Source organism: Lottia gigantea (genome assembly GCF_000327385.1).
Source record: "Lottia gigantea unplaced genomic scaffold LOTGIsca_81, whole genome shotgun sequence".
Lineage (NCBI taxonomy): Eukaryota > Metazoa > Mollusca > Gastropoda > Lottiidae > Lottia > Lottia gigantea.
Window position 1 is genome coordinate 1,084,458 of NW_008710694.1, and position 11,825 is coordinate 1,096,282.

The 11,825-nt window shown below is 31.6% G+C and overlaps 1 protein-coding gene across 1 annotated transcript; it reads right to left on the reverse strand.

Annotated features, from left to right (window-relative positions):
* Positions 1 to 2,989: 2,989 nt before the first annotated feature.
* Positions 2,990 to 11,486, reverse strand: LOTGIDRAFT_197014 (hypothetical protein; the record flags this gene model as incomplete). Its single annotated transcript, XM_009067334.1, has 12 exons — positions 11,227 to 11,486; positions 10,715 to 10,846; positions 10,310 to 10,386; positions 9,297 to 9,462; positions 8,639 to 8,811; positions 7,778 to 8,111; positions 7,302 to 7,487; positions 5,608 to 5,718; positions 4,416 to 4,531; positions 3,843 to 3,984; positions 3,452 to 3,520; positions 2,990 to 3,056 (listed from the first exon to the last, which is right to left on the reverse strand). Coding segments are annotated over exons 1-12 (1,767 nt in total), but the record flags the coding sequence as incomplete, so codon positions are not given.
* Between the last annotated feature and the right edge of the window lie 339 nt (positions 11,487 to 11,825).

The window sequence follows — 11,825 nt, forward strand, 5'->3', positions numbered from 1 at the left end:
TATGGTATACTTCTGTTGAAACGTTGTGTACAATAAATCTTGGAGTAGTATACCATAAAATTGTGTTCCATTATTTAATGTGATCTCTATTCTACTGCTTATGTTGCTTAAGGATTATTTTCAATACTCACTGTTCAGAAGCAATTATCATTTTAGACATCATTGGATCCACAGGAAATTCAGCCATTCTCCTGCCTAACTTAGTCAACTCCCCTTTATGATTTAAGGCTCCTAGAGCATACAGTTGTTCTAAGGCTAACACCAAGGTTTCATGAGGTGGTGGGTCCATAAAATCAAAGTGTATTAAATCATTTATACCTGGAATTATAATTAATTTTAAAAAATACAGTGATGTGGATTTACATTGGATATTTTTGAAGTTTAACAACTGTTGAATGGAAGTGCTAAAAGCCTAAAATATCTAAATGGGTTGTAAATATATGTATTTCCGGTTTTTTTTTCATGTATTTGGGCCATTTATGGCTTCTATTTGCATCATTGCAATTTTAAATGAGATGTGTATGGTTCCTGTAAGTATAGAAAAGCTTAACCTAACTATTCCCAAAACCTTTGTGATAATTCCATCCTTAAACACTTAGTTTTAGTGGAATTTCAAGACCCACAGACAGACTGAAAATTGGTATGGTACAAAACAATAAAATCGTTGTCCCTGATACACATAACAATCAGTGCTATCATTGTTCCTAATACACATAACAATCAGTGCTATCATTGTCCCTGATACATATAACAATCAGTGCTATCATTGTCCCTGATACACATAACAATCAGTGCTATCATTGTCCCTGATACACATAACAATCAGTGCTATCATTGTCCCTGATACACATAACAATCAGTGCTATCATTGTCCCTGATACACATAACAATCAGTGCTATCATTGTCCCTGATACACATAACAATCAGTACTATCATTGTCCCTGATACACATAACAATCAGTGCTATCATTGTCCCTGATACACATAACAATCAGTGCTATCATTGTCCCTGATACACATAACAATCAGTGCTATCATTGTCCCTAATACACATAACAATCAGTGCTATCATTGTCCCTGATACACATAACAATCAATGCTATCATTGTCCCTGATACACATAACAATCAGTGCTATCATTGTCCCTGATACACATAACAATTAGTGCTATCATTGTCCCTGATACATATAACAATCAGTGCTATCATTGTCCCTAATACACATAACAATCAGTACTATCATTCACCTGATATAAAACTTTATAAAACAAATCATAGTGCCATAATACTAACCTAAACTTTTTAACAATAAAACCACATTTCCTAGATTGGTTCTCTGTATTTCTGGAACTGTATTTTCTTCGAGTTCATTTTTATATGCCCAGGCTGTATAGAGTCTAAAACATTTCCCTGCTGCAACACGACCAGCTCTACCAGCTCTCTGATTGGCTGAGGCCTGAAATCAAATCAAATAGAGTTTTACGTCCTGCTTAGAGAAACATCATGCACAAGGGAAACATGATGCTACAAATCAATACTTTATTTAGGTTTAGGGGAGTAAGATTATTACTAGTTATCAAAAATATACTTGAAATAACTAAATTTGATTAAAGGTACAGCTGCGCCATTTTTTTGACCAATCATACTTTAGTCTCAGAAATGGGGACTTTATTATCTATGCCAATCATAGAAAATGTTCACAGCTCAATGACAGAATTTGAACCTTCAAATCCATGTGTGTACAGAATTATCCGCTTTTAAATATTAAAATGACAACTCGTCAAAATAAGATACTCTGTGATATATTGAAAAGATATATACAGATAAAATAAAATTCTGTTGTGAAGACTATTTACATATGTTCAATACTCAAATCAACCCCCTGAAATGGCGCACATTTCCCTTTAATTGATTTAATTTCTTAAATAAATAAATTACCTTAGATATAGGAGTAACTTGTAAAGCTTCCATTCCAGTTTTAGCATTATAACTTTTCTGTTTAGAGAATCCTGGATCAATGACATAAATAATACCATCTATTGTCAGTGACGTCTCAGCAATATTGGTCGCTAATATCACCTGAAAATTACAAGAAATTAAGATGTATATAGATTTACTTTGTTTCAAGATGTTCAACGTACAACACTTTTGTACAACTTTTTATTTTGATCTTTTTTATTGGCTATAAGAAGTCTGTAGTCTTCATTTTACAATAGAAGAAAAATACAATTTATGTAGACTTACTTGGGGTAATGAATATACAACAGAATCTCTCTTTAAAACTGAGTTTTATTGGCTAACGAATAGTATAGTATAGGTATGACACCAGATATGTCCACTCCTCAATATATACTCTTATTGGCTAAGTTTGAGACTTTATGTTCATCTAAAGAAGTAGTATATTGTGAAGAAATGTCCATGATAACCTTCCCAATAAAATCAACTATTACTAACCTTTCTTCCATTAGGAGGTGCTGGTTCAAATATTTTAGCCTGTTGATCAGAGGGTAATGTAGAATATATTGGTAAAATAACTAATTCCTTGATCTTAGAACCTAACTTACGGGTTCTTTCCTATAAAATTTAACAAAGCAAAATGGTTAGTACAAAAGAATTTGTGTAATGGGCTCTAGTAAGTTTTGTCACACTTAGTAACCAACTCTTCTCAGCACGATGAAGACATTACTGAGGAAAGGACACAAAAATACAAAAAGTTTTCATAGCATCCATTGGAGACTGAGGAAAGATGGATGATTCTACATTGTTATAACTTGTATATAGGGACGACGTGAAATATTCCAGTAAATATTCCCCCAATAACTGAGATGTTGATTATAAGAAGATTTTAATTCCACAAAACGTTTCGGGTAACAGGCACCCTATAACTTGTGTAAAATGTTTCTTGATATAAAAAGTGTACTAACTAGTAACATTTCCTGTGATGTTTCTATCTCTTCCTGTCCAGTTAGAAAGACCAGTATATCACCCTGTGGTTGTGTTACATGTATCTGTAGTACTGAAACTACTGCAGCATCTATATAATCAGCTTCTGGTGCCTGAATAATTAATAACTCTAACTTTCACAATAAACAAACACAATTTCCAACATGGTACCACAATACAGTCAAAGGGTAGACTTACCTTATGGAGTTGTACTAAGGGAAAGGACTATCACTGACTGTGATACCATGCGAGGCACAGGGGCATTTCAGAATATCCAATAATGTCTTGATGGACTCTTTAATGGTTCAGCTTTCTATACATACAAAAAGTTAAATTTTGCTTTCATCATGGTGAAAATTCTCGAAAACTAGCGATCCCAAATGAATCGGAGTAACTATGACCTTTTATATCTGACCCTAAACGTGCCAATATTACACCCATAAACCAAGTCGAAGGAACAGGCAGTGATAGATTAGTCAAGCTAGTTATAACTTAAAGTCTGACCTACCTTGGTATAATAAATATGAACAGGAAATCTTCTACCAGGTATACGAAATATTGGAGCATCATCAAAAAACTACAATAGAAATTCAGAAACATATATAACATTATACATACATTTTTTGGTTGAATTGTCAGCCCTTTGCACATTGCCATCAGTCATTTTCTTCAAAAATTTCCCCATTTTTGGGGGGTTGATTTTGGTCTTGAATATATGTTGGCCTAAATAATCTTCAGAAGTACTAAAACTGCGCAAAAATCGAATAATTCCTTCAAATATGCATAAAACTCAAAATTTCACTTTCTATTTTTATATGTATCTTCTACAATTGGTGGAATCTCAAGAAAAGACGAATCGTCAAACTGATAAATTACTACTTTTATCAAACATTTCTGACCTCAGAGAATTTCTGAGCATCCAGGGTAGCACTAGATATCAGTAATTTTAAATCTGGTCGAAATCTTGTTATATCTTTAACTAAACCAAATAAGACATCTGTATGTAGAGTTCTTTCATGAGCTTCATCTATAATCAACACACTGTAATTAAACATTCAATAATTACTCTATAAATAGAGACAACACTTTCACTACATTTCCAAATCATTTTGCATCATTCCAATTTTCAGTCAAACATCTGTGGTTCTTGTAATTTCATCACTATCTATCACAGATGCTCTCAGATATTTAGATAATTAGCAGCTTTCGCAATAGTGATGTCATAAAGCACCCAGTTTAAGTGGAATTGCATAAACCAAAAAGTTTAGAAAACCTTTTAACAATCCTTTTCAGTCCTCAAAAATTTGTTATACAGCTTTCAAAACTTAAATTTCATTGAACACTAAATCAAATTCAACCATCAAACTGTTCAATAAAAATCTTTTTTTGTATACTGTGTTAAAGTAACATGATACACATTATTTGAACTAAAAATTAACAAAATGCAACAAAAAATCAAAAGCAAATCTTACCTATAACTTTGTAGATCTGGTTCACTGAGAAATTCTCGTAATAACATACCATCAGTCATATATTTTAATATAGTTCTTTCTGATGTACAATCCTCAAATCTTATACTATAACCCACCTAGAATATATTAAATATATTATACTATAACCCACCTAGAATATATATAATATCTTACACTATAACCCACCTAGGATACAGATAATATCTTATACTATAACCCACCTAGAATATATATAATATCTTACACTATAACCCACCTAGAATATATATAATATCTTACACTATAACCCACCTAGAATATATATAATATCTTATACTATAACCTACCTAGAATATATATAATATCTTACACTATAACCCACCTAGAATATATATAATATCTTATACTATAACCCACCTAGAATATATATATCTTACACTATAACCCACCTAGAATATATATAATATCTTACACTATAACCCACCTAGAATATATATATCTTACACTATAACCCACCTAGAATATATATAATATCTTACACTATAACCCACCTAGAATATATTAAATATATTATACTATAACCCACCTAGAATATATATAATATCTTACACTATAACCCACCTAGAATATATATATCTTACACTATAACCCACCTAGAATATATATAATATCTTATACTATAACCCACCTAGAATACATATAATATCTTATACTATAACCTACCTAGAATATATATAACATCTTACACTATAACCCACCTAGAATATATATAATATCTGATACTATAACCCACCTAGAATACATATAATATCTTACACTATAACCCACCTAGAATATATATAGTATTTTATACTATAACCCACCTAGAATATATATAATATCTGATACTATAACCCACCTAGAATACATATAATATCTTACACTATAACCCACCTAGAATATATATAATATTTTATACTATAACCTACCTAGAATATATATAATATTTTATACTATAACCTGCCTAGGATTTATTACTACATCCCAGTTTGAATGCTTTCTATAAGAACGCAATAAGGTACGATACACCATGGAGAAACACAAGATTCAATTTTAAAAATCTGAGTATCAATTTAGATTTTAATTTCCATTTAATTAATATTCAGAAGAAATTGAAATATCTGAGTTGTATAGATTCACATGGTACCAGCACAAGTTCAATAACTTGACTTACCTCATTACCAAGTTTCCAGTTCATCTCCTGTCCAACTCTAGCAGCTACTGACATGGCAGCTACACGTCGAGGTTGAGTACAGCCTATCTTCATTCCATTATCAGTATAACCCTTAAATATACAATAACACATCATATTATCACTGTTAAATTAGTGCTCAATACATTAATTGTAGAGTGATATAGAAATACCACTGTTAATATATTCATCGATTCATCAATTGCAGAGTGATATAGAAATACCACTGTTAAAATAGTGCTCAATTCATCAATATTATTGTAGAGCAATATAGAAATACCACTGTTACAATAGTTCTCAATACATCAATTGTAGAGTGATATAGAAATACCACTGTTAAAATAGTGCTAAATACATCAATTGTTAGAGAGATATAGAAATACCACTGTTAAAATAGTGCTCAATACATCAATTGTAGAGCAATATAGAAATACCACTGTTAAAATAGTGCTCAATTCATCAATTATTAGAGAGATATAGAAATACCACTGTTAAAATAGTGCTCAATACATCAATTGTAGAGCAATATAGAAATACCTCTGTTAAAATAGTGCTCAATACATCAATTGTAGAGCAATAGAGAAATACCTCTGTTAAAATAGTGCTCAATACATCAATTGTAGAGCAATATAGAAATACCACTGTTAAAATAGTGCTCAATACATCAATTATTAGAGAGATATAGAAATACCACAGTTAAAATAGTGCTCAATACATCAATTGTAGAGTGATATAGAAATACCACTGTTAAAATAGTTCTCAATACATCAATTGTAGAGCGATATAGAAATACCACTGTTAAAATAGTGCTCAATACATCAATTGTAGAGCAATATAGAAATACCACTGTTAAAATAGTGCTCAATACATCAATTGTAGAGCGATATAGAAATACCACTGTTAAAATAGTGCTCAATACATCAATTGTAGAGCGATATAGAAATACCACTGTTAAAATAGTGCTCAATACATCAATTGTAGAGTGATATGAAAATACCACTGTTAAAATAGTGCTCAATACATCAATTGTAGAGCAATAGAGAAATACCTCTGTTAAAATAGTGCTCAATTCATCAATTGGAGAGTGATATAGAAATGCCACTGTTAAAATAGTGCTCAATACATCAATTGGAGAGTGATATAGAAATGCCACTGTTAAAATAGTGATAAATACATCAATTGTAGAGCGATATAGAAATACCACTGTTAAAATAGTTCTCAATACATCAATTGTAGAGCGATATAGAAATACCACTTTTAAAATAGTGCTCAATACATCAATTATAGAGCTATATAGAAATACCACTGTTAAAATAGTGCTCAATACATCAATTATAGAGCAATATAGAAATACCACTGTTCAAATAGTGCTTAATACATCAATTATAGAGCTATATAGAAATACCACTGTTAAAATAGTGCTCAATACATCAATTATAGAGCAATATAGAAATACCACTGTTAAAATAGTGCTCAATACATCAATCATAGAGCAATAATCCTGAAATGAATAGTGTTAGCCACCAAGGTCTATCAAGGGTTAGAGATCTATCTATTTTGCTCTACAATTGATGTATTTTCATTTCAGGTTTATTCATAAAGTATAAAAGATAACAAATTTTAAATAATTTTGTTGCTTATTTTAAGTATTGAAAATAAGAAAGAGTAATACATACAGCATCATGTAAATATTGAGGTATTTGTGTTGTTTTCCCTGAGCCTGTTTCTCCCTCTATAATCAGTATCTGATGTTCTGCTATAGCATCTATCAGGTCTTGTTTAAACGGATATATAGGTAAACTCTTCTTGGTTTCTTCTATTGACATCTTTTTAGATTTCTTTACATCCATTTCAGGCATATCCTTAAAAACAACATCAAAATATCAATTCAGTTTCCTTTCAGCAACTTTTATTTCATGAATATATGTAAACTAATTGATCAACAAATATGGAAACACAATTATTTCTAAAAAAGACAAAAAATGTGGCTGTCTTTAAAATGCTCATATTGATAAATAACCTCCATAACATAAAAATATATAATAGAAACCGTTTCATCTGTTTACTTCATCTGTCATTCATGATCTGACTTCTTTAAATCGTGTTTTGCATGCTAACCAATCAAACACACTGTTAATAAGTTTTAACTTACCGTATCTTTATTTGAGCCAGGCATTTTCAATGTTTGTACAAATTCAATTTCTTCTTCCATAATAACATCATATTCCTTCACTTTATTCTTCTTCTTGGCATCTTTAGCACCAAATTTCAGAGTAGCAGCATGAAGCTGTTCTTCTTCCCAACGCTTCTGTTCATAATTCCCTTTCTCCATCTCATCCTCCACATATCTATCTTCTGGTTTCACATCATCTTTAGGCATATAATACCGGTTCACTTTCTCAATCTCCCCAGCTTTCAGATGTTCAGACGCTAATTTCAATACCTTCTTTTTATATTCAATATTCTGTTTCTCTCTCTTCGACAATCTTAAATATATTAAATAGAAATTATAAAATTGAAAAGATCTCCTGTCACATTGATTGTAAGATAGCTTTCATGATACTCAAAGCTTCAGATATAAGGCACTACTGATCAAACTGCACAAGAAATTATAGTGGGCAGATGTACATATAAGGTGTATTCTTTTCATATGCAGGATCATTGAAACATCAATTCAATCTGACCCTTGATCGCTGGCTCTCTTTGCTTTAGACGTCCAACTAATACATAGTAAGCAATATGCTTGTATAGAATCAGTAGCTAGACCATTCATTTTTATAAATTAATTTCAGTGTTCAAATTGTTGTAATTGGAAACTATTAACTAAATTAAACTTACTCTAGAAATACAAATGCAGAACCTGAAACATGTCAATACATAGAGTCTATTTTAGTAGACAGTAATAGATAAGTTGTCTGAAGAATGCACTGCATGAAATGCTTGAGTAACAACATGTTTCAGGTCCTGTTTTAATATTTTAACAATAAAATTATTTCAATATCATGAATCTTACTTGACATCTTTAAATAGAAATTCTTCATCAACTAAGTCTCCCTCTAAATCGTATATCTTGTCAGCTCTTCTTTTCTTTAAATAATCACGACGCGATTTCTTTCGTATTTCTGGAATTATCTTCTTTCTATCTTCAGTTTCCATCTGCAGCCTTTTCTTAGCTTCCTCATATGCCTGGATTAACATTAAATTGAAGTATAAATCGGAAAGTACAGATTCAACTTCATAAAAGTGAAATGAAATTGTCATAGGATACTTAAGGTAATTATAATGAGGTTTTTTTGTTTGTATTAGGGACATTAAAAGCATTGAATTGCTCATTTAGACATCTTGCAACTTGCAATTCCACTAGAACTAAGTATTTGGTGATGTCACTAAATTGATATTATTAGTGGGGACAACTGGATTGAAAAAAGCTAACTGCACTATCTAGATGTACCCAAGATTGAGCTCTGTCCTCACTGACACATTATCATTTTCAACTCCCATTCATTTGAAGGAGTATATAAATGTGGTGACAAAAAATACAAAAAATTGTGTTTTTATTAACACTATTACTCTAAGTGCAGAAAAACAAGAAAATGTTTATGTTTATAAGTAAATTACCCTTTGTTCACAAAAAGACAACCAATTATGACTTGAAATATTTGAATACTAACCCTTTGTTCTGATTTAGAAGCAATGTTCCTGGTTTTTTCTTTATCTTTATCTTTCAATCTGTTGGCAAACTCATCTCTTTCTTGTAGATCATGTAGCCTCTCTTTCTCCACATCATCACTATCTGAGGCTGAAGGTGATCTTCCTCGCTTCTGAACAGGTTCATCTCTAAAATATAGAACTATTGTTTGTATACAGTAGAAAGCTATATATGGTTATCAAACTTTAACCGTCCTGCATTCTCATTTTGTGTGAGTGAAAATTTTCTTTCAGTCAACACAAGTAAGTTGAAAGGTTAGCAATATTGTTATTGACTTTTAACAGTTACTGCCCAGCTCAAAATAATTTAACCTGAATGGTATTGTTAAAATATACATGATATTTACTTACTTTGTTCATGTCTAAATATTAAGAAGACGACATCCCTTCCAACTCACTGTCCTGTATTAGTAAGTATTTCATATTTGTTGACAGAGTGGATGTAACTCAATATTAAACAAGACAGTCTCAGAACACAAACCAGCCTAATAAAAATTAGAACAAACTTTCATTCCGTTTTTTATTACCTTTTATATTTATTGTAGCCATTTCAGTGAAGGTCTTCAGACAGCCTTATTGAAGATTTGTCCCTTTGATGACACTGCTAGCCAATCAAGTTCCTGCCCTCTCCAACGCGATGCTAACAAAAAGGTGCATTCATTGTCTAATGCTTCTCAGAATACACCTTCAGTTCGCGTCACATAATCCCAGCGTTCAAGAGGGCAAGAATGTGATTGCCTGACAGCATCCTCAAAACAAAGCTTCGAAAAGGCTATCTTTAGACCTTATCTGGAGCAACTACAATAAAAATAAAAGCTAATAAAAAACGAAATGAAAGTTTGGTCTAATTTCAATCAGACTGGTTTATGTTCTGAGACTGTCTTCAGACCCTAACTGAAGTGGCTATATTAAAAATAAAAGCCGATGAAAGAAGGGAAGTTTGGGTTAATTTTAATAAGACTAAACAGAAACCTACTTTTCACTTTCACTACTACTATCAGACTCTTGTTTCTTTCGTAAATGTTTCTGTCTTTTATTTTCTTTCTTTGTTTTCTAGAATAGACAAAAAACAATTGTAATATGAATATACATTGTGATAAGGGATGAAAGCTGCCACCCAGCAGACTTTCAAGAGCACTGCAAGTGGCATCAGACTTTTTCTAGTCTTGAGGGGAATCAACCCAAAATGACAAAAATGAACAAAATATGAAAAAGTTGATTTTGAGAATGAAGTACTGAGTCAACAAAATTTCAAGTTTTGTGATAAATGAAAAATATTCAATATATGCAACACCATATTTAAAGAGTTTTCATCCATCACCATTCGTTATAATATGGTTTCCACAAGGCACATAGATTTGATTTGAATAAATATTAGTACCTTTGTTGGTATTTCATAATCATCATCATCACCATCAGATAGAAGTTGAAAGGTCTGATTTTTTCTTTCTAACTCCAACTGTGATTGCTGCTCTGTAGTTAACGATTTCACAGCCTTCTTTTTATGAGGAACCTTTAAAAAAAAATTGGTCAATAAGGTATCCTGATTTGATTAATTCCTGACCATTTTATAGTCTACCTGCTGCTCAAATGGTTGCCAGAAGCTATTTCAAATTATAATGCTTTCTCTAATTTGGCAAAGGAAAGTAAAACCTAGGCGTTCAACTTAGGCTAAGTCTTAGTAGTGGTCAATCTAAGATCAAATATTTATTCAAAAGGAAATGGTTTATGGTCATAGACAACTCACAGACAACTATTTACCTGATGTACCTGATCTTTGAGATCACCTTGTTATTTTATAGTTTGTGTGCGCAACTATGTTATGTTAATAAACAGAATCAGGAATAGTTAAGGCCTTATTCCAAAGTAGGTGACTGACAAAGAAATACTCACTTTATTCCACAGTTCTTTTGTAAAACCGATAATATTATCATCCACTTCTACAGTTCCAGTTTCTTTCAATCGAAAAACAAAGTCATCTGCACTCGATGATTTACCGGCTAAGCCAACAAAGTATTGAGCGATATATTTATCTGATATGCCCAATAAATCAAACAGCTTCTCACTAACCCACTTTTCAACAGACATTGTGATTTGATTCCTCTTATTCTTCAATTTCTGTTAAAAGTCAACAAAATATTGTTTTTCCTGGGCGCAGCCATTTGCACAAAAACGTCTTTGATCGTTTACACAAAAACTGATGACGTTTGTGAAATTCGAGGTTTGTCTAATCACTCAAATATATCATATTGTGAAGAAATATCTGATTGGATAACAAACTCAATTTTAAATCAATTTTAGTGTTTGACCAACCAGATGACTGGAGCACTAAAATCATTAACGGAACAGATGGCCATTATTTTGGACCAATTATTCTTTAGTCTCCCAAATGGGAATTTTGTAGTTAAGCAAATCAGTTCAATGCTCACCGTGCCGTCGAAATTTGATCCATGTGTGTCCAGAATTATCTGTGTTTGAATTTTAAAATGACG